Below are 24,371 nucleotides of genomic sequence, written 5' to 3' on the forward strand. Positions count from 1 at the left end.
ATAAAATGCAGTGAGTTTTTCAAATTTGTCACATGCTGCCACATGCAGAATGGGTTCATTGTTTAAAAGTGTAAATTATTCCATGCATCAATCTCCAAGTAGGGAGAAGACTCTATCATTACAAAAAATGGAGGGGATAATGAAATATCTTTCTGAAATAATTATCTTTCTGAAATAATTATATGTATAATTTCCTGAACCATTACGCTGGTCAAGAGAAAACAATGAAACAATTGTATAGGGAGGATGTGATATATAAATGTCTCCACCAGTGAAGGTGATCGGTATGAAGTCATGTGGATTTGAAGTCCCCCCCTTCCCTTAGGGTTCTTGCCTTGCGAGGGACAGTGTAGTACTGAGGAGAGCTCAATTGTCAGAGGTGGCCCACATCTCACATGATGTTAACCCAAAGCCTTATCTGCCTGTTACTGTTTTAATACATTTATTCTTGGGACGTGGGCAATGCTGGTTAGGCCACATTTATTGCTCATCCCAGTTGCCCTGAGAAGATGGTGATCTTCATTTATTGATAAGCCACTTCAGAGGGCATTCAAAATCAAGACTCCCTTCCTTACAGTCCAGAAGATTTTGAAGGACCAGAGTTATTGAAATCAAATTTAAAAATTAACATGACACAATTAGGAATTCACACCCTCCGGGATACTAGTTCAGTACTATAACCATTACATTATATAACTATAACATATATTCAAAAGGGAGTTAGATGAAGTCCTTACTACTCGGGGGATCAAGGGTTATGGCGAGAAAGCAGGAAGGGGGTACTGAAGTTTCATGTTCAGCCATGAACTCATTGAATGGCGGTGCAGGCTAGAAGGGCTGAATGGCCTGCTCCTGCACCTATTTTCTATGTTTCTATGTTTCTATTACCAGACCTATACTATGGCTCAGACGGGTATTAAAGATCCCTTGGCATGATTCAAAGTTGAGGGTTCTTCTAGTGCTTTTGCCAACATTCTTCCTTGAACCAATACAGCAAACTCCAAATTAACCGCTGATTCATCTCATTACTGTTTGTGGGATATTGCTATGCACAAAATGTTTGCCACATTTGCCTACAGAGCAACATTGTTCTGCAAAAGTAATTCATTGTATGTGAAACATGTTGATGAGAGACACAGTAAGACATTATATCAATGCAATTTTTTAATAGCTTTCTAGGCAATGGCAGCCAAGTGAGCATTCTTCATGTATGGCTCTAGATAATGACTGGTGGTAGGTCATGCAACCATGGGCAGCATCGTAGTCACACCTGATCTTGTCCAACCAGTGCCCTTATCCATAAGGCCAATAATCGGGAAAGTTCTAGTAAGTTTTCAATTATAATAAACTGATGTTTTTAAACTATGGTGCAACATGTAGCTATAGTTGCCTTTATGCAGCAGTCAGTGGTCTGTTGCAGTGATGTCCCTTACTGTGATTCAGAACTTCTGTTAATTGAAGTGAATGTTAATTTCCCTCCATAATATGGTCATCAGTGCTGTCCTTATTACATTCATACAATTCAGTAATAAACTGCTTGGAAAGCGGAGCAGAGTCGGACCTGGAGAGAAGACTAAAATAAGGGCCTGGAGGGAGGACTGGGGTCGGGGCCCAAAGGGAGAGATGGAATCGGGGCCTGGAGGGAGGACTGGGGTCGGGGCCCGAAGGGAGAGGTGGAATCAGGGCCTGGAGGGAGGGGTGGAGTTGGGGATGGAGGGAGGAGTGGATAAAGAAAAGAAAAAGAAATAAAGACATGCATGTATATAGCACTTTTGGAATCGAAAACCCCAGATGCAGTAGTCACATCTGTATTACGGCTAATCAGGCTGCTCCTGTGGGTGACCATAATATGTAGTCTGCACTGTATTCTAATCAAAGACAATAATACTTTGTGATGTGACTATTTCATCATAATATATATATGAGCTTGGAAAGTTCTAAATTGCTTTGGCAGCAAATTGTGCAATCTATTTCATGGAGAAGAATTTGGCGCAGACCAACAGTAACAACTTGTATTTATATAGCGTTTTTAACATAGTGAAATGTCCCACGGTACTGCACAAGAGCTTTATCAAACAAAATTTGACACCGAGCCACATAAGGAAATATTACGGCAGATGAAGGTAGGTTTTAAGGAGAGTTTTAAAGGTGGAAAAAGAGATAGAGAGGTGGAGAGGTTTAGGGAGGAAATTCCAGAGCTTAGGGCCTTGGCAGCTGATGGTACGGCCACTAATGGTGGAGTGATTAAAATCGGGGATGTTCAAGAAACCAGAATTGTAGGAGTGCAGATGTCTTGGAGGGCTTAAGGGCTGGAGGAGATTACAGAGATAGGGAGAAGTGAAGCCATGGAGGGATATGAAAACAAGGATGGGAATTTTAAAATCGAGATGTTGCTTAACTGGGAGCCATTGTAGGTCAGCGAGCACAGGGGTGACTGGTGAACGGGACTTGGTGCAAGTTAGGACATGGGCAGCAGAGATTTGGATGACCTCAAGTTTACGGAGGGTAGAACGTGGGAGGCCGGCAAGGAGTGTGTTGAAAAAGTCAGGTCTAGACATGGACAACAATGACATGGATGAGAGTTTCAGCAGCTGATGAGCTGAGGCTGGGCGGAATCGGGTGATGTTGTGGAAGTGGAAATAGGCGGTTTTGGTGAACCAGTTTCCACTGGATATTTGTGATAATGGCTGTCAGTTGCAAGGATTCTGAGCAAAAACAGCAGCCGGATGACATGGGAAAGAAAGGTGCCACTTACCTTTCTTCATCTCTATGTCCTTATCTCCCGCCTTTCTCAGTTCCTCTGGTCTAAGAATGGCTGGACACAGGGCTCAAACTTTACATTTCTGGGCACATTTCCCAATGGAAGTGGTATTGTGCAGGAAAATAAGAAGGTGCCTTTACACCTCTCCTGCCTCATTTGCCTCAGAATTACGAATGCTTGTGTCAAGGTTTGGTTAATAACACTCCTGTGAAGCACCTTGGATGTTTTGCTGCAAGTTGTTGTTGTTGTTGTGCCCGCTTTAGGTGTAAGGCAAGCCCTCCACCCCATGTCCCAGGTCACAGCCATGTGCGTTCCTTGACCACACAGCAGAAGAAAACTGGCCCTAATGTATATAATAGTTTCAATTCAACCAGAATAGATTTTTCAAAATGCATAATAACGGTATTCATTAAGATGACCAAGTTTACATGGCAAAAAGACTCCAGCCCTGATAATCATTATCCAAAAGTCGTTAATTGCCTCATAAAGTCAGCAGCTTTGATGTATACAACTTACTCAGCTCCAGTCACTTGCTTATGTCATCTCGCCTACAGCTTGAAAAGACTATAACACTATATAACCCAACAACTGGAACACCACTCTGTACAACTCCAATTTAACATGAAATAACTCACTGGCATGCACACAGAGGCATTTTACTACTTTTCCCCCTCCCTGCTGCAGCTTGCAGAATCATGTTAATAAGCAAAACAGTTGGACCCGATAGCCAGAAATAAAGTTGGCCTCTGCATCTGGAGACAGAGTTTATATGTGTCCCTGGGGGTTTGCCATCTCTGAATGTACCAGTTAAAACAAAACATGGCTCTGAATTCCAGCAGGGTTCTCCCCATCTCCTGCTGTAACTTTGGTGGAAATCTCAGAGGTATGATGTAAACAGCCGTTTATGCTGTTTGTCTGCGGGTTCTGCCAATCTTTGTGTCAGCCGTGGCTCAGTGGTAGCACTCTTGCCTTTGAGTTAGAAAGTCATGGTTTCAAGTTTCTGGAGTGGGTACAGTAGCTATTGTGCTGTACTGTGACTGATCCTGGAGTGGGACTTGAGAACAAAAGCTAGGCTGACGCTCCAGTGTAGTGCTGAGGGAGTGCTGCACTGGCGAAAGTGCTGTCTTTCGGAAGAGACGTTAAACCCTCTTAGGTGGACATAAAAGATCCCATGCCATTATTTCAAAGAAAAGATGGGAAAGTTCTCCCTCGGTGTTTTGGCCAATATTTATCCTTCAATCAACACCTAAAAAAAAACGATCTAGGCATTAGCTCATTGCTGTTTGTGGGAGCTTGCTGTCTGCACAAATTGGCTGCCGCGTTTCCTACATTACAGCAGTAAAATACACTTCCAAAAGTACTTCCTTGGCTGCAAAACGGTTTGAGACGTCCTGAGGTCGTGAAAGGCATTATGTAAATGCAAGTCTTTCTTTCTTCTGCCGAAGTTGGGCAGTTGATCGGGAGAACCCCACAGGAATCCCAAGCATAACTCTCTTTGTTAGCTGTTGGCTTGTGTGGACACAGCAGCACCACTTCATTGTAGGTGAATGCAGCATAACCATGATTTCAAAGCACCTTTTTATGTCAAACTGAAATACAGTTCAATGAGCAGAATTAAAGGTTAATTAGTGTTGAAACACAATGCCACCGAGAGTCATTATCATAGGCAGTTCCTCGGGATTGAGGAAGACTTGCTTCCACTCCTGAAGTGAGTTCTTAGGTGGCTGTACAGTCCAATACAAGAGCCACATACTCTGTCACAGGTGGGACAGATAGTCATTGAGGGAAGGGGTGGGTGGGACTGGTTTGCTGCACGCTCTTTCCGCTGCCTGTGCTTGATTTCTGCATGCTCTTGGCGATGGGACACGAGGTGCTCAGCGCTCTCTTGAATGCACTTCTTCCACTTAGGGCAGTCTTTGGCCAAGGACTCCCAGGTGTCAGTGGGGATGTCGCACTTTATCAGGGAGGCTTTGAGGGTGTCCTTGTAACGCTTCCGCTGCCCACCTTTGGCTCGTTTGCCGTGAAGGAGCTCCGAATAGAGCACTTGCTTTGGGAGTCTCGTGTCTGGCATGCGGACTATGTGGCCTGCCCAGCGGAGCTGATCGAGTGTGGTCAGTGCTTCAATGCTGGGGATGTTAGCCTGAATGAGAACGCTGATGTTGATGCGCCTATCCTTCCAGGGAAGTTGTAGGATCTTGCGGAGACATTGTTGGTGTTATTTCTCCAGCAACTTGAGGTGTCTACTGTACATGGTCCATGTCTCCGAGAGTAAGCTGGCAGCAACATCATTCAATTTAATTTTGCCCTGTGGTCGATCCATATAACTTCAATATTTCGTTTATATTCCAAAGCATTACATTTAGAGGCCAGAACCTGCATTGTATGTTATGCACCAGATATTAATGGGCTATGCCTTCCCTTTAAAATGTTTGATTCAAAAGTTTAAAATCTGTTCTGCTCTTGCTATTCTTGGGGAAGCTTTTACAATTTTTATATTTGCCTTCAATTTTTGTTCTTATATTTGTCTTCCCACATTACAACAGTGACTACACTCCAAAAGTATTTCATTGGCTGTAAAGCACTTTGAGACATCCGGTGGTCGTGAAAGGCGCTATATAAATCCAAGTCTTTCTTTCTTTTTCTTTTTTCCTCTCCTAAAGGATATGGCTCAGAATGGCATACAGCTACGTGGGTAGCAATTCTTTGCTACCTTGCCAAAGAGTCACTCCTTATATGTGAGGGTTAACAGTGGGTGTTTGTCGGCCATTTGACTGCAGAGGTGCGGTGGGGGAGAGGGGAGAGGGGTGGGGGGGGGGGGGGGCGTTACTGCTGAGTCTGAGCTCCACCTCACCCAGTGTCCATGTGTCCACAGGGGTCACTGCATAATAATCGCAAGTGAGAAGCCTGATTTAATTTCTCTCTCTAGCTCGGGAATGTAGCATCCCTGCCATTCTCCCACCTGGGATCAACTAATGCTGCACACGTTGAGGATCAAACCTGAGAATTCCTCATCTCTGTGGCTCAGTCCTAAATCAAGCACTGAATTTACTCATTGTGTCATCAAAATTTATAACCTTCCTTTCTGGAAGGTGGAGGACAATTTTTTTTAAAGTGCTGCTTGCTGCGATAGTTTTCCCCGATAGATCTATTAATACTGCCTGCTATGGCTCAGTGGTAGCACTGTCGCCTCTGAATCAGTAGCTTGTGGGATCACAGCCCCACTCTAGAGACTGGAGCCTATAATCTAGGCTGCCATTCCCTGTGTCAATATTGAGGGAGTGTTGCACTGTCTGAGGTGCCACCTTTCGGATGAGACAATAAAGGCTGTCTGTCCTCTCAGGTGGACGTAACAGATCAGATAGCACTAATTGAAGAAGAACAGCAGAGTTCTCCCTGGTATCCCGGCCAATATTTATACCTCAACCAACATAAAAAAACAGATTGTTTGGTAATTTTTCTATGTGCAAATTGGCTGCCGTGTGTCCTATATTACAGTGAAATCCCCTAGCATACTCTCCTCCTTCCAGATAAGAGAGATGAGATCTAGATTCACGCCAAGTATATTTCTACGCCATGCTTTAGTACTTTAGCGGGGATTCCATCTGCTCCAGAAGCCTTGATGTTTTTCAGCTATCGGATGGCCATTTCAACCGCATGCCGGGCTGGAATTGTGCTGAGATAATGGCGGGTAGCATGCTGTGGGATGCAGTCAATGACACTCATGTCAAAGACAGAGTCTTGGTTAAGGAGATCTTTGAAGTGCTCCTTCCAGTGGGCACTGACTGCCACTCTGTCCTTGATGAGCACCTCTCCATTCTTAGCTCACAGTGGGATAGGTCCTTGGGTGCTTGAGCCGTAGGTGGTCTTGACTGCACTAAAGAATCCACGCACGTCATGATTCAAGTCCGATTGTGGTAATTACAGAGGAGTTTCCCTGCTGTCTGCTACAGGGAAAATTATCACAAGAATCCTCCTCAATTGTCTCCTCCCAGTAGCTGAAGAGCTCCTCCCAGAGTCACAATGCGGAGTCCGCCCACTTAGAGCCACAACGGACATGATTTTCACCATGCGACAAATCCAAGAAAAATGTAGGGAGCAGCATCAACCTCTCTATATGACCTTTGACCTCACAAAGGCCTGCAACTCTGTCAACCGAGAGGGATTATGGAGTGTCCTTCTCAAAAATTTGTCACCATTCTTGATGACATGCAAGCCTGATCCTTACCATTGGATCCACCACAGACCCAATACAAGTGCAGACCGGGGTCAAGCAAGGTTGTGTCATTGCACCAACACTCTTCTTAATCTTCCTCGCTGCAATAATTCATCTCACCTTTAACAAGCTCCCCGCTGGAGTGGAGTTGATCTACAGGACAAACGGGAAATTGTTCAATCTCTGTTGCCTCCAGTCCAGAACCAAGGTTGTTCCAACCTCTATCATTGAATTACAATATGCAGATGATGCTTGCACTTGTGCACTCAAAGGCTGAACTCCAAACCATCGTTTATTCCTTCACAGAAGTGTACGAGAGACTCAGCCTTACATTAAACATCCGTAAGACAAAGGTTCTCTACCAACCTGCCCCCGCCGTACAGTACTGCCCCCTGATTATCGTGATCCATGAGGAGATCTTCGACAGCGTGGACCACTTTCCATACCTTTGAGAGCCTTCTGTCAGCAAGGGCAGACATCGATGACGAAATCCGACACTGCCTTCAGTGTGGCCATGCAGCCTTTGTTCGCCTGAGGAAAAGAGTGTTTGAAAACCAAGACCTCAAACCTGCAACCCAAGCTCAGTTTACAGAGCAGCAGTGATACCCACCCTGCTATATGCTTCAAAGACATGGACTACTTACAGTCGGTATGTCAACGCACTGGAGAAGTACCATCAATGCTGCCTCCGCAAAATCCTGAAAATCCATTGGCACAATAGGCGTACCAATGTCGGTGTTCTCTCTCAGGCCAAAATCCCCAGCATTGAGGCATTGATCATACTCAATCAACTCTGATGGACGGGTCACATTGACTACAATTCAAAAATACTCCATTGGTTGTGAAGTGCTTTGCGACGTCCAGCGGTCATGAAAGGTACTATATAAGTCCATTTTTTTTTCTTTCCAATAATTTAACAATAATGTTTTGTTATGAGGTAGGTTCATTAGGCATCAATACAAATAGCAATGTACTGCAAGTACTGTATGTACAATAATAATATATGATGAATGGAAATATTTGACATCTTATTCAATTCAATTTCACATCAGACATTAAATGAACACATGCAGAAGCATAGTGCAAACCTCCTCGTTGGTTGGGGTAAAGTTTGAGGGGTAGATTTGTGTCTTCATCACCTGGGCCGTAATCTGGTGGAGCGGACGCCCGCCCATTGAAATCGATGGAATGAAATTCAGGGCAGTTATATAATGGAAGATCAATCCATTCCACCAGATTACTGCCCAGGCAGTGAAGACAAAAATCTAGTCCTCTGTTTCTGAGCCATAAAATGAAAACGCCTCAGATTTTATACTTTATACTTCTCACGTCTCTCGGAAGCATCTCAAAGTGCTTCACATACAAGGAATTGCTTTCGAAGGGCAGTCACTCTTATTGTGGCAGTAATTGCAGCAGTTAATTCTGTGCACAGCAAGATCCAGACAGACAACAATCAGATAAGTGGTCAGTTAATCTACTTTTCCAGGTGTAGTTTGGGGGAGCAATGTTGGCCAGGACATGATGAGAACTCCTTGCTCTTCTTTAAATAGTGGCGTGGGAGCTTTAACAGCTGCCTGAATCAGCAACACAAGGAAACTTCTCATCTAAGGAACAGCTTGTTTGGCAATGTAACACTCCCTCAGAACTGTACTGGAATGCTAGATTACGTTATATTGAAACAGAGGATGATCCTGGGCTATGGGTCGAGCACGTACCAATGGGATTAGTTTAGATTCCTTTAGTCCACAGACACAGTGGACCAAATCGCCTCCTTCTATCCTGTAAACTTTTAATTACTTAAGTCCTGGAGTGGAGCTTGAACCCCCGATCTTCTGATACAAAAGACAGAGCACAGCAACTGGGCCAAGCTGACACAGTCAAGAAGGTCCTGTGATCAATCCTCACTATATGCTGAGACAGCTGGGGTGAGTGGGGATGGGTGGGTGAGACTACAGTTCCTTTGGAGTAGCAAGGGAACAAGTCAGCCAGGGTTCCTGACTCCAACCCATCCAAAATTCTACTACCAACATCCTGTCCTGCACCAAATCCCACTCATGATTACCTGCCTAGCCGACCACTATTGACTCCCCAGTGCACTGAATTCAAAATCCTCATTCTTGCTTACATAACCCTTCACGATCTCATCCCCTACCTCTGAAAGTTCCTCCAGCCCAATGTCCCAGCTTGTGTCCTCTGTTCTAAGTATCTCCCTCCCTACTGCACCATCAATGGAGAGCCTTCAGCAACCTCAGCCCTGAGTATGGAACTTTCTTCCTAACTCACTCTGCATTGCTATTTATTTTCCCACCGTTACTCTCTTAAAGGCACTAGTTAATGCAAGTTGGGGCATTTGCTAGACAGTTTATACCAAGTGTATATGTATGGGCATCAGTTGAGGACACAATAAGGTGCAATATCCAATTTAACTTTTCTTTCCAAAGTCGATGGAACATTTTGGGGTCTCCCAAAACCATGCCCTTCTTTCCTGAAACTGCCTGCATGAATCTCTTCAATTTGGTTTCCACCTTTAACACATCACACGAAATGGCCCTAATCAAACTTACAAATGACTTGCTCTGGTGTTCCAGGGTCAGCAGATGGGATCAGTGGTGGATTGGGTGCAAAATTTGATTTTTATTTTTGATAGCAGGTCGGGACCCACGTGTGGGATCTCCGATCTGACCCGCATAGGCAAACGTTCCAATTAAACCAATTATTGGGTTGTTGACAGACCCTTAATAATGCTTTTAACCTTAACTGCTTGTCCACGGGGTCCATGCTGCTTGGGGCGGGTGTTGAGTGGCTATTGTTCCAGCTGATTATTTGACAGCTTCAGATGTACAGTAAAAGTTCCCACCTGACAGATTACCACTTTCCGCAGACACAAGCTGTTTCTCAGTCCTTTTCAAACACAGATTCTGCAGGCTTTCTATTTTGAACTCTCCATCCATTCTTACCTCATTGGAAGAAATCTGAATAGATCGCTTCTGTCATCTCTACTTCACCTGCCATTTATTCCATCAACATTGGTGCCCTTTATACTGTCTCAGCATGGTCCTCAGTATCGGACCACGATCAGTCCCGACACCAGCAGCACTAGGCACACCAGCAGCACCAACGGCAACACCAATCTTCTCCGCAATCACCTGATGCTGCACAGGACAGAGGGCATCAGAACCCGAGCACATTGCTTTCCGGGAGGTGAGCGAGGGATGGCCTCACCATGGTCAGATCTACTTCACTTGATGCTGTACACCCTGGCTGCCACATGGTGCGGCAGGTTGGTACTACCCCACACCAACACCATAAATAATCCCTACAATGTTCAAGCCATTCCTTTCACACTCATCACCATTACAGTGGGTACCATTATGTCTTATCATTCACTGCAATTCACTAAGCCACTTCCGAAGGTGCTCACAAATCTGTCCAAGAACAGAAATGTTGAAAATAAATGTTTGATAGCACATTAACAGAAACTTTACATTAACATTGGCTAAAACACCTACTTTTGTGTGTTGTTAGTTGGTTTGATTGCACTAGGATGAGGGTGAGTGTGAGGGGTGGACAGTGAAATGGGGATGTGATAATTTGATAGAGAGACATGGATGGAGGTGCAAGGTAAGTTGGTGTGAGTAAGGATGTGCAGGAGTAGGGTAGGAAAGGAAGAGTTCTGAGGATGTGCTGAGAGGCACAGCAGGATGAGGTTGAATGTGGTTTTGTGCTAACGTTTCATGATCTAAATGAGATCATTGAAAGGTTTGCACTACTGCAGCCTGGTCCTCCTGACCACATCCTTGTTTGTGCCCTCCTGCACAATGTGTAACCAGGCTGTTTTGTTCTCCTAGGGATGTCTCTTCCTCCCATCGGAAGGGAAGAGGACCTCCCTGCATGCTCTGACTCCTTCCATAAACATATGGAGGGAGTGATGGGAGAGCCTGGGTGCAGCCCCGTGTCTCTGTGCAGTATTCGTCAGTGTTTGCAGCACTTCAATGCTGTAGAACACTAACAGCACAAACAGCAAAAATAAGGTGGCCATGGTCCTATTAAGGAATCCGACTGGTGACGCATCATGAATGACATCACCAGACCCACTTCCTCTAATTTGCCTGGGAAATGCGCTGGGCGGGCTACAAGCCTCATCATTTTCCAGAACGGGATGGAGCCGGCAGCGGGGCTGTGACTCGTCACCAACATCGCCTGCTCGAGACTCGCCGAGATAAGTAAAATCCTAGCCTCTGTGACCATGGTTCATTATCCTTCCTCATCCTCCTTGACCTCTCTGCAGCCGTTGACATGGTCAACCACTCGCCTTCTCCAACACATCTCCTCTGTTGTCTATCTCAGTGGGACTGCCCTTTCTTGGTCCCATTCTTACGTATCCAATCATAGATGCAGCAGCTCCAGCAATGTCTTCATTTTCCATCCTCACAATATTACCACTGGAATACCCCAAGGCTCTATCCTTGGCCCCCTCCTCCTCCTCATCTATATGCCTCACCTAGGTGACATCATCCTAAACAGGAAGTCAGCCTCCAGATGTACGCTGACAACACCCAGTTCAACCTCTCAATCCCTCCACTGCCAATCAGCCTGCTTTGATGAGCTCTGTGAAGCACCTTGGGCTGTATTTCTACACAAAAGGCACTATATAAATGCAAGTTGTTATTATTGTTCTCCACAGTCAGATAGCCGCTGTGTGAGGGCTCACAAATAACCACCACTTTGGCAAGGTACCACAGGCCAACCACCATCTGACGAAATGTACTGAGATTTCCAGGAAGACTTTGCGTGAAATGTACGGTTGGCAACTCAGGTTGGACGTTTCAACACATGACTTCTTGCATCAAACCGCCACACCCAGTTAAACAGCCATTTTTATCCTTCTCCAAAATTTTTACAACGAATTAATGGAAATGGAAAAAACACAATTATTTTTATGCCCCTGTGATTTTTCTTCGGGGTTGGGAGCAATGTCCATGAGATTAATCTATAATTTCATGGACACTCCAGGGCAATCCGGGAGAGTTGGCAATCCCAGTGAAGGGCAAGAAAATGGGAGAATAATTGTAAAAAATAAATAAATGGCCTTTTGAAAAAGAAAATCATTAAGACTGTGGTGGCAGTATAGCAATGTAAATAAATGCTTTAGTGCCTCCAACAGTGCAGAGTACCACTGCTGCATAACAGTGCTACATAACAGTGAATGCAAAGTGCTTTGGGATGCCCTTAGGTTGTGAAAGATGCTGTACAAATCATAGAATTTTAGTGCGGCAAGTTTATTCGACCTCTACTGTTTCTCTGAAAATGTTCTTTTTTATCTCAAGAATGCAGTTTAAAGAGCATTAAAGTAGTTGGGCTCTATCACATTTTAGGCCCCATTTGTTATACCGCATTTTAGGTCATTTTGTTCTGCAAGTTCTTTGTGACCTTGTCCAGACAAGTGTCGATGTACTTAAGACTTTTAAGCTATCACACTCCAGATCAGCAACTGTCATCAAATAGTTAGGAAAATGCAGAGGTTCTGGCCAAATCTCTACTAACAGGCATGGAGAATTAGTTCACAAAAAGTTACTGTTCATGAAAGGGGCGTATTTCACAGCCAGCGCAATACAAATCAAACACATTCAAGCAACCTTGTAAAGACAGGGAGCAATTTGCATATAAATAAAAACAGTTCCACCACCCATTGTTCAACAAGATGCTAGATGTGGCTAAATGCCATTCTCCATTCAATGGACAGTCTGTCTTCTCTGTGGATCAATGCTGTGGCAAAAGACTTGTTGCTGGCACTGCTTGCCAAATGGCAGGGAGGAACAACGACCTGGGAACTTGTCAAACAGCTGTTGCTGGGCAATTTACTAAAGGCCCTATTTACACTCAATTTTCATTAGCAGGCGATTTCCAGTAAATTACTTTTCAGCTTCAAAGTGTTGAGAAAACGTTAATTAAATAAATAAAGGTTAGGAGTACTTACCAGGAAGAAAGGCACCATGCCATACAATGTTACAGGAAACGGTTTTTGCTTTGCTAGGTTTTTCATTTTGAAAATCAAATAATGCTGCTTGCAGGCTTGATTCCGAATCTGAGCAGAGTTCACTGATCTCAGCCATGGCAGTAATTGGGGTACTACAATTAGCCTCAATGTTCCTGGGTTAGGAGAGGAAAATCAATTAGATTTTTGTTCCGGACCCTTGCTGAAAAGTGTATTGGGCTGAAATTCTGTGTTTACTGGAAAACGGTGAGTTGTGCCCAGAGGGGGCAAGAACTTGGTGCAGAAACTGGATCAGTTGGGTTTCCATTACATCTCAATAGATGAGACTTCCATCTACTCTCATTCCAACAGGCAGAGACTTGCACTGTCTTAGGACGCTCCCTGGCTATATCAAGAATTCCACCCAGTGGCAACTACACCTCCCGATTGCAGGAATGTGTCTTATACCGTGTTTTAATAGTGTCAGCTGTAGCTCAGTGGGTTGTGGGTTTAAGTCCCACTCCAGGAACTTGAGCATATAAATCTAGACTGACACATTACAGTGTTGAGGGAGGGCTGAACAGTCAGAGGTGCCTTCTTTCAGATAGGGTGTTAAACCGAGGGCCCGTCTACCCTCTCAGGTGGATGTAAAATATCCCATGGCACTATTTCGAAGAGGAGCAGGGAAGTTATTGCCAGTGTCCTGGCCAATATTTATCCCTCAATCATAACAAAAAGATTATCTGGTCATCACATTGCTGTTTGTGGGAGCTCACCATGCGCATGTTGGCTGCTCCATTTCCCACATTACAACAGTGACTACACTCCAAAAAGAACTTAATTGGCTGCAAAGCAAGACATCCGGTGGTCATGAAAGGTGCTATATAAATGCAAGTTATTTCTTATGCCCCAGGAGGGGAATGATTACCTTTGGCATGTAGCCCATTTGCTCCCTTAGGAGCATTTAAGAAATAACAGCTGCACTTTTTAAGTATATTCGGCTCTTCCCAGGCCTTGGGATTCTCGTTGCCGCTGTAAGGTACTGTACGGACTACTGCTGGCACAGGACAGATGGCTATTGCACCTCTACAGCCAGGGGCTACCCACCCTGACCAGGCAAATTACACAATCCTGCCATTTAGGACATCTAAACTCATTTGCAGCCAGGAGTCCCACTCTCATACTACTGGAATTTTGGGTGTATGCGTCTAGAGGTCAGGTTTTCTCCACATTCAGCCTATTGAATCCCTCTGACATCTATTTTGGGGATTCTACCCAGATTTTGTAATTTGAAAAATAAATGGTACCAAATAAAATTTGACATAGCAAAGCTATAAATAAAAATTGATGGACTCATTATATGGTGTACACTGTACATTAATGATTTAGATGAGGGGATTAAATGTAGTATCTCCAAATTTGCGGATGACACTAAGTTGGGTGGCAGTGTGAGCTGCGAGGAGGATGCTGTGAGGCTGCAGAGCGACTTGGATAGGTTAGGTGAGTGGGCAAATGCATGGCAGATGAAGTATAATGTGGATAAATGTGAGGTTATCCACTTTGATGGTAAAAACAGAGAGACAGACTATTATCTGAATGGTGACAGATTAGGAAAAGGGGAGGTGCAAAGAGACCTGGGTGTCATGGTACATCAGTCATTGAAGGTTGGCATGCAGGTGCAGCAGGCGGTTAAGAAAGCAAATGGCATGTTGGCCTTCATAGCAAGGGGATTTGAGTACAGGGGCAGGGAGGTGTTGCTACAGTTGTACAGGGCATTGGTGAGGCCACACCTGGAGTATTGTGTACAGTTTTGGTCTCCTAACCTGAGGAAGGACATTCTTGCTATTGAGGGAGTGCAGCGAAGGTTCACCAGACTGATTCCCGGGATGGCGGGACTGACCTATCAAGAAAGACTGGATCAACTGGGCTTGTATTCACTGGAGTTCAGAAGAATGAGAGGGGACCTCATAGAAACATATAAAATTCTGACAGGGTTAGACAGGTTAGATGCAGGAAGAATGTTCCCAATGTTGGGGAAGTCCAGAACCAGGGGTCACAGTCTAAGGATAAGGGGTAAGCCATTTCGGACCGAGATGCGGAGGAACTTCTTCACCCAGAGAGTGGTGAACCTGTGGAATTCTCTACCACAGAAAGTTGTTGAGGCCAATTCACTAAATATATTCAAAAAGGAGTTAGATGAGGTCCTTACTGCTAGGGGGATCAAGGGGTATGGCGAGAAAGCAGGAATGGGGTACTGAAGTTGAATGTTCAGCCATGAACTCATTGAATGGCGGTGCAGGCTAGAAGGGCCGAATGGCCTACTCCTGCACCTATTTTCTATGTTTCTATGGTCTCTCAGATATCAATTCTGGAGCCAACATGTATTGGCTGATTACCCAGTGATGACCAAGTCTCCTAACAACTGCTTAATTGAGTGAATTGGACTCAAAAGACCAGAGTTTTAACTTTTATATAAAACTTAAATAGCACAAGCATTGTGCAATTATAGAATATACTTGCATTTATATAGTTCCTCATATCAAAACATCTTCAAAGCACTTCACCCAAGGAATTCCACTTGGTAAGTATTAATGTACTGAAATCAGAACAAATGTTATGAAGAGGGGTGTGAGGAAGCTCAAATCAAGGATAGACAGACCAGTTGGGCCAAAAGACTCGACAGAACGATCACCTTCCCATTAGTCTGATCTGAATGCAATGTGATCTCAAGCAGTAATCTGCCATTAACAGAAATCACTAGTTACCAACATAGAATTACAAATATATTGTTAGTTGTTACGGTGCATTATCGATCAAGTATACAGTTTGGCAGCTAGTTCCTTTGGTTTGCTTCTCCCAATGCTTCAGTTACATTATTCCTGCAAAGAGGTATTAATAAGCATTTACTAACAGCTCAAGGAGGCCAGAATTGGAGGAGTGCAGATACCGAGAGGGTTGGAGGAGATTAGAGGGACGAGGCTATGCAGGGATTTGAAAACAAGTATGAGAATGTTATATAGTCGAGAGCTTTGCTTGGATTTAAGCACAGCCATGTTACCCAAAAAGCTGAGCAAGATACAAACATGAAAAATCACAAGCTAAATTCTTGATCGTGGCAAGTTAGCTGAACTGGGGAGGTCAATTACAGTTACAATGGGCCTCTGGACTATGGAAGGGAAAACTGGCCATTAAACTATTTCATTAGTGAGGGACCGACCGCTGCTAGAATTGTAGAGCTCAAAATTTACTTGAGAAAAAAAAAAAGTCAACTAAAATTTGTCTATGGGGTGGTGAAGAGTAGTTACATCAGAACAGCAGCACAGCTCAAACTTTGAGGCATAGCTTAACTAAGATGTTGAAGACATTTTAAAATATAACTACTTTATACGGAGGTGAATGTGTGGCATACCAAGGGAGGCAGTGGAGGCTCATTTGAGAGTTGGATATGCAGAGTTAAACTGCAATATAGGGTTACAACATTAGTGGGACTTATTTTGCAGACACTGACAAGAGAAATGGACCCTACAATCATTGACCTATTTAGTTGTTGCAACCGAATGTTAAATTAGGGGAAAAACATTCAAGATTATGGAGACAACAAACATTTAAAAATTCTAGTCCTGTGCATGCCTACATAAGTGGGTAAGACACGTGCTGGTTAATCAGCTGAATGAAAATTAAAGAGGAATAAAAAACTTTGGTAAGAAATGGGCAATTAATACAACGTAGTACAGCTGTGGGATGAAATGAAAATGGGGGGTGGGGTCAGGTCTTAACTGCTCATCTTTTTATCTATAGATATAAAAATCCATTCCAGCAATCTAAAGTCATTCTAAATCCATATAGAAACAGTAAAGTTTTTTTGGATTCTTCCTTCCCTAGCCCCCCCAAAGCCTATTCAAACCAGAAACATTTCACACCTCATTTAGCAAACCACCTGCAGAGAGATCTGGATGCAATCATATTGTAACAAACTTCAGATCTTCCAAGGGCTAATGTAAATTCTGTCACCTACATAACATGGATCTGTTCATTTATGAAGTTACCAATGGCTTTGCCCAATATTTGGTTTTATTAAATATTCATAGCTATTGCTTGTTTTTTTTTTAATATAAAAAGATTCATTCATTTGATATTGGATAAACTTCAGGGACTTTCTCTGGATGTGTGCGGGTTGATAAACCATTCGCTAATAGACAATGTGACAGGCAATATAAACCAGGACCAGCACAGGATACAAGGTACATGGGAAGAAAATATCTACAGGCAAAGTTGATCAAGTGATGCTTTAGAGCATATGGAACTATGTAAGTGCTTGTATTTAGCTCTTGAAGTTAGAACAGCTATCTTGCTGGATTATTGCTAAGGTTATACAGGATCAGGTCTTGACAGCTTCATGTACCACTATAGTAAAGTGGAAAATACTGTCAGAACGTGCAACTGCCTAGTTTATTGGGGGTAAAACTCATCTAAAATAGCAAATTCACCAATATGCCTATCTACTGAGACAGAAAATAATGTATTGCTTTTACCATTATCCCAACTGGATCTTGTCCCAACAAAGCAGGTGGGGAAAAAGGGGATGGGGTGTGGGGAGAAGAGAGGTTCCTTTCACATTACAGCTAGTGTAGCGATACATGCAACTAAGCACAGCTGGTTGTGCATGCGGCCAAACAAAACGTGTTCATTGCTGCTTTCTGAAGCTAGCTTTTAAAATAAAATGGGAAATCCCACAACGACAAACAAAATGTTAAGAGCTCACCTTTCAAAATGTGCATTTAATTGGATCACACTGCAGTTTGTGTAAATAAAACCAGGATACCTGATCAGAATTAGAGAAAAAATATATTTTCGTATCTTTACAATAAATTGGAACAGGAAACATATAAAGAGCAGGAGTGCACACAAGTATACATCAGTTCATCTCTATTTCTGCTAGCTCAAGAAAATCAATCTTTTCCCTTTTGTCCTCCCTCTCCCCGAGCTATGCAAACGGTTTCTAGAAACAAAGTGTAGAATTCATTTTATACAAAGTGTGCAAATGAGAAATGTTGGAAACCTTCAGAGGCAAGTCCAGGACTCTATGTGTAGAATATATTAAAATCAGAGGTCCCTTGTTCAACCTGGAGTCTTCTTTCAAATTACAGCTTCTCAAATAAGTCCATGATTGTCTTTTCACATAAAGTGCACTTGTCCAGCAGAATAGAACCACAGTCGGCTCAAGTTAGAACTCGGTCATACAAACTCCAGCTTTCCATGTCCGCTGTACATCCCCCAGTGAACCAGAGAGAGAAGCTTGTCATTACTGAGGTCGGAGTGCCTGATTTTATCACAAGTCATGCAGCAGTTCTCGTGGCCAGTCACAGGCACCATACACTCCAAGTCTAGCTTAGCCACCTGTCCCTTTTTGGAGTGGTGCCCATGGAAACTATAATGCAAACGAGACAACATCTGCCGCCGCTGGTCCTGAAGTCTTTTGTTTTCACTGCGAAGCATTCGCAGGGCCAGCATGATCAGCAGTACCAAAATGAGGCCACCAGCAATAGGCACTGCAATAACTGCAGCTCTGAACCAGAGCTCCTTGGAGGAAGTGAGTTCTTGAACCCTGGTGATCAGGCTCTTGCTGCTGGAGTCAGGATGGTACCGGTTTCCCTGATCTGGGAAGGGAGAAGGGGAAAAAAAAAGTTTGAGCAAAATTGGTACACTTTACCAACCAACCATTAGCATACAATCCCCATTTGGATGATTAATTTATAGCCATTTATTCTCATGTCTAATCAATCATGAGCCATTGGTTGTCAATTAAAAAAGGTTCCAATAATACTCCATAAAAATTAACTATTCAAATGATAAATCTAAACAATTAGTCCATTATACTTTAAAATTTATGCATTTATCCACCCTACCACCTCCAAACTTAATAGCAAACAGAACAAGACAAGCAAGACAGCTTTGAGGTTCATTAAACCAAAATCCAGGAAAGCATTTTGCTTTAATCTAATTTGCTGCCTCAGAAAGACAACAACATACTTAACAGGGAAAACCTTTTACTAGTCCTCTAATGTTAGCAGAGACACATAATATCTTCCTACTAAAGATTCAGCTTGTATCTTGCCAGTCCCTCCGTGTCTCTAATTACATTAACAAAATCAATACCAGCCATCCAAAGTCTTGGCTGTCATCGCCTTATAGATCAGGCTGGGATTTAGCAGAGAAAGCTTTCTTACCAGAGGTCTCACTCCGTGGATGTGAAAGAACATCTTGGAGTCCTCTATAATTGCACATATCCTCATGACAGCACTCCAACATGGGCCAGGTCCCCGTGCGATTATGGGATCTTTTCACATGGCAGATATTTGCTGAATTTGAAATAGTGTCCAAGCACCCATGAGTTAAAGGAGAGTTCGTATTCTGGGGGTCCAGCAGTCTTGAAAAACATGCCGACAGTTCCGATTTGCACATATAACCCGTTGCCACACAGTTAGGTGCATCACAGTAGCATCTAATTTCACCTAAAATTAAGAAGAAATAGTTAGTTGACCTGTGATATCAGACTTGGCCAGATGAGTGAAATATGTTTCTCTCCCCCCCCCCCCCCCCCCCCCCAGTCCCATCTTGGAATAGACCAATTCACAATTGCTGACATGCACTTCAGTCTGTTGGAAGACAACATTGAGCTCACAATAAAGTTCATTAGTTTACTCCTTCCAGCTCCCTGAGCAATGTCTACAACCACCCAGTATACTTGGTAATTGAAGCTAAAAGCTTGTCCATCCACAGTCTACATATAAACACAACAATTAGAGTTACAGTACTAGCAAAACCATCGACTTTGCTGAAGTTTGGAGATCTGGAAATTCAGTGAAATGGCAGGACACTTTTTCAAAGTACAACAATCTAGCCCGTTTTAATTAGAAAGGTAAACGGGAACACTATACCAAGAAGGAACTCAAATAAAACTGCACTAATCTTCAAACTAGTTATTTTTAAACTGGAAATTAAGCAGGTATAGAAAGGACACAAAAAGGCTCTTTCAGAACAAATGCCTTTTAGGCAGCATTATAAAACAGGAACCATGCAGCTTATAATTAGTGGTTTGTTTGCCAAAGACAATTTCTTTCAACCCAAATGGAAACTCGTATGTAAAAAAAGTGCAACATCTTAGGAGCAGTGCAGACTCATTCTGGCTTTACACGCAAGCAGACTTGTGATGGGAGGCAAACGCGGAGTTTTACTCAGTGCTGTTAAACTGCCGGCGACCAAAAAATATATTTGGGGAAAAAAATTCTCACTTTTTTTTAGTAATTTAAAGTGGCTTTGGCAAGAGCCCCTCTGACCACAACTCTTTTTGGAGTAAACAAAATTAAACATTAAATTGTGCCCCCCGATCTGGGGGACACTCCGAACATTTTCTCAAGGCCTTGTGTTTTTTTTTTAAGTATTTTTGGTGTGATGTGTTATTTTTTGGGCGGTGTTATTTTTTGGGCACTAAAATCATAATTTTTCAAGTGCCCCCTATAAAAGGGGAGGGGGACACTAAAACCGGCATTTAAAATAAATTACTTTAAAACATAAAATCAAATTAAAATTTGGTTGCCGGGGGTAATAATGCACTCCAGTCCCTCCGGTGCCCTCTCGCGGAAGGCCGCGAGTGTACCGGTGGAGACTGCGTGCTCCATCTCCAAGGACACCCTGGCCCGGATGTAGGCGCGGAAGAGAGGCAGGCAGTCGGGCTGAACGACCCGCTCGACCGCCCGCTGCCTGGACCGGCTGATGGCACCCTTGGCCGTGCCCAGGAGCAGTCCTACGAGGAGGCCCTCGGACCTATCCGCTCCCCTCCGCACAGGGTGCCCAAAGATCAGGAGTGTGGGACTGAAGTGCAACCAGAAATTGAGGAGCAGACCCTTTAAATAATGAAACAGGGGCTGCAACCTCGCACACTCCATAAAAACGTGGAACACGGACTCTTCCAGACCGCAGAAATTGCAGGCGGCCTGAGAGCCCGTGAACCGGTTTAAAAATTTATCACACGGGACTGCCTCGTGCACCACCCTCCAGGCAAAGTCCTCGATAAATAGTGGGAGGACTGCCGCGTAGAGTGCACTCCATCGGGGGACCCCCGCCTCCTCCGGACGGCAAGATGGTACACCATGGCATGTCCGGATGGCAGACAAGGATGGCAAGGTTGAGAGTGTGCAGGAGCAGCTCGAACATGAAACCCCTCGGCGCAGAACTGAAAGGCACGGAGGGGATTTCCCCGAGGTGGCTCAAGTGGTGAGGCACCAGCTCAGCTCCCGAGGGAGTTTCCGGCATTTGGCACCGATGAGGAATTCCGTCCGGACAGGGGTCAGTTCGGACGGGATCGCCCCACGTGATTGAGCCTCCTCGACATACCTAACGGAGTCAGGGCCCGGAACTGTTTTTAGCGACTCGATGGCATCGGCCGCGCGGCAGACGTCGACCGAATTTAGGCGCTGTGCCAGCATGCCTAGCGCCATCGAGCAGGTCCCTGACCCTGCCCGTGACCACAAACAAGTTTCAAAAAATGCACGTGTATTTCTCTTAATAGCTTCAGCTGTTGAGAAATTACTTAAAAAAATACCATATATAAGTTCCCTTTGTATGTAACAGGACTGGGGAGGCCTCGCCATATTCGCCTGGAAGCGATCAGATTTCAACCACCTAAGCCCAGCTTCCACCTTTCATGCTAAAAAGACCCTGAAGAGTAACTCCCTACCCCCAATGACTCAGGACTAACGGAAGGTAAAGGATCGACTGTGTAAAATTACTAATGTGGATGCATTAGATGTATGTTTAAACATCGCCGGATTTAAAATATAATTACACAGCATCGGATCCGAAAGCAGGGTGCAAATCTCACTTTTTTTGAAGTGTGGAAACCTAGAAAACTTGGCTCTTAAACCCTCGCATTTAGCAAAAATACACGTTGTTGCAACTCAGAAGCAACCATCCATTCTCTATCCTTGCTTTTTTTTTTTAAATTAAAAATGTTTTACGAGCTTGCACTCAAGCCAAATGGCTACAGGAGACACTACAGACTTTTAAAGAAAGCTTTTGATGTGAACTGGCAGGAGAGAAGTCTATGATCCCCTAATTATATCATTATCAGCCACATAGTTTCGGTATCGGTGACTTCACATCAGTCTGGATCACTCCCAGCTCTTTCATTTGATAGGGCCAGAAAGCCCAGCTGCTGACGACAGGGCTCTTATTTGGGCTAATTACAGGTTTGTACCAAAATAAATAAAAGTAACACACAATTAGGCTGCTCATCTTAACCTCCAGCGCTGATCAGTACGTAGAGATCAGTTACAACCAAACATCCAGAATGAATGCATTATACACAAAAAAAAGTGTAAAAGTGAAATCTCTTGTAACTTCGATACCTGCCGTGCCATCTGAAAAGTGTTTATACTTGTTATAGGTTTAAATGTTAAAATAGAGATTTCCGACAATTTTGTCTACAACTTGCCTTAAAATACAATGAATGTTGCATCCATTTCTCCCCCCCCCCAAAAAAAAACAGAAATTAAAAGATACATTTATGTTACGATTTTGAAAAAACATGGTCCTTGCCCTTTTTAAAAAGACACTTGAGGTTAGACTGTAACCTTTTAAGATGGCACCGGTCCTTTGCTCTTAGCGTTCAGAAATTCATTAAAGGCAGCTAACAAAAACATTTTGACAACCGTTTGCCCCTTAGGTCTACTTACATCAATGGAGGGCAATGAACTGCCACGAGAAGGAAGAGATTTATACACTAATGGAAATCAGCGGTTTTCCATTAAAAATAATGGCAACGTACAAATGCAAGGGGGGCGGGGGTGAAAGTTATATTTTACCGTAAGCGAAGAGGCTGGACTTTATGTAGAATACAGTCAATGTGCGGATTTTGAGAGAAACAAAAAAAAAGACTTTTAAAGTAGCAAAAGGCGCATAACGGCAGGGACCGCCAGTTCTCACTCCCTGAGAGCGCTCACTGCCGGGGATCAAGGTGCGTGTCTGCACTGCTCTCTGCCCATCACTCACCTTTCGTCAAGAGGATCGCCATCGCGCACAGTTCCAGCTGCAGCCAAATAGAGATGAGATTCGGATGGCGATCCATTTAAAGCAATCGCAAAATATATACTTTCTTTTTAAAACGAGAGCATAAGTGACTGGACGGGGATCTTGCAGTGTTTTTTTTTTCCCCCGCCAACACTCGCACTCTTTCCCCCCCCGTTCCAAAAAAAAAATACCCCTTTCTTCTTCAAGTCTTCGGCCGAATCTGGCGAGCTGAATTTGTTGCCCTCCGAGACTGCTTCACACCACCAGCTCCCATAGAGCGAGCAACCACCCCCGTGCTCTACTCCGCTCCGCTCGCCGGCTCACACTGCTCGCAGGTAGCTCGCGCTCCGGGTGCCTTTTAACAGCTGCAGCCTCGCAGCTCACTCACTCACTCACTCACTCACTCCGGCACTCACCCTGCCCTCGCGCTGCCCCACTCAATGCCCATCGCTTTTGATTGGCAGTCCCTTGCACCCATTGCCCCGCCCTCCTCGGTGCCGCTCACCAATCACCCCCCCACGGCCCCGCCCAGCATCTGGCGGCTGATTGGGTCTCTTCAGCGCGCGGCGCCACCTCCCGGGGTTGTTCATAGGGGACCGCGTTTGATTGACAGCACAGAAGGGGCGCTGCTGACGGCTCCTCCCGCCCCTTCAGCCTTCAATGATTGGTCCCTGCCGCTTCCGAGGGCGCCTTGCTGCTGAAACCGAGTTGCTGACAGGATCTCGCCGCATATCAATCACATCCGTCCGCAGGTTCATTGATACTGTGCATTCCTTCTGGAAGTGTTCCAATAGCCGGCCGTAGACAAGTTTTATTTCCCATTCCTGACCTCGTCAGAGGTCCCGCTACCTTGCCACAAAAATATCTTATTTCAACCAACTCTTCTGAATGGATGGGGAGATAACGTTGTAGAGCAAAGTTTATACTGGTTTAAACCAGTAAGAATTGTAAAAACAAACGTAAATGTTCACATGGAAAGTTAAAAGTATGTTGCAAGAATGATAATGGAAACATAATGTAAAATTGGTTAATTAGAAAAATGAGCAGCAATTTCCAATTTAAGGCCAGTGGATCAAAATGGTGGTTAATAAACTTCATAGCTTTCAGTTTAAACTTAAATATTAAACTATTGGGGAGTCCAGGGTTATCGGGAGCGGGGAAGTGCAGTTGAGGCTATGATCTTATTGAATGGCAGAGCAGTCGAGAGGGGCCAAATGGACTACTCCTGCTTCTTATGAGGTGCCTATGCATTTAATAGGAATATAATTTTTTACAAGAATATAATGTTAAGATGTATTGCGGAACTGGAAATATATTTCATCTTTACCTTAATATTGTTGCTAAATTTGAATACA

At 44.0% G+C, this 24,371-nt stretch overlaps 1 protein-coding gene across 1 annotated transcript; it reads right to left on the reverse strand.

Moving 5' to 3' along the window:
• Positions 1-17,774: 17,774 nt before the first annotated feature.
• bambia (BMP and activin membrane-bound inhibitor (Xenopus laevis) homolog a) lies at positions 17,775-23,443 on the reverse strand. Its single transcript, XM_070880088.1, has 3 exons — positions 22,999-23,443; positions 19,176-19,460; positions 17,775-18,605 (listed from the first exon to the last, which is right to left on the reverse strand). Exons 1-3 carry the CDS (start codon positions 23,072-23,074, stop codon positions 18,184-18,186), a joined length of 783 nt encoding a protein of 260 aa, XP_070736189.1. The 5' UTR covers positions 23,075-23,443; the 3' UTR covers positions 17,775-18,183.
• Positions 23,444-24,371: the final 928 nt, after the last annotated feature.

This window comes from Pristiophorus japonicus, chromosome 5 (assembly GCF_044704955.1).
Source record: "Pristiophorus japonicus isolate sPriJap1 chromosome 5, sPriJap1.hap1, whole genome shotgun sequence".
Taxonomy (NCBI): domain Eukaryota; kingdom Metazoa; phylum Chordata; class Chondrichthyes; family Pristiophoridae; genus Pristiophorus; species Pristiophorus japonicus.

Excerpts from the sequence above, each read along its gene's own strand:
- bambia (XM_070880088.1), bottom strand. The coding sequence starts at position 23,074 with ATGGATCGCCATCCGAATCTCATCTCTATTTGGCTGCAGCTGGAACTG. Across the intron at positions 19,461-22,998 it reads GGCGATCCTCTTGACGAAAG|GTGAAATTAGATGCTACTGT; the intron begins GTGAGTGATGGG and ends TCTTAATTTTAG. Across the intron at positions 18,606-19,175 it reads TCCACGGAGTGAGACCTCTG|ATCAGGGAAACCGGTACCAT; the intron begins GTAAGAAAGCTT and ends CTCCCTTCCCAG.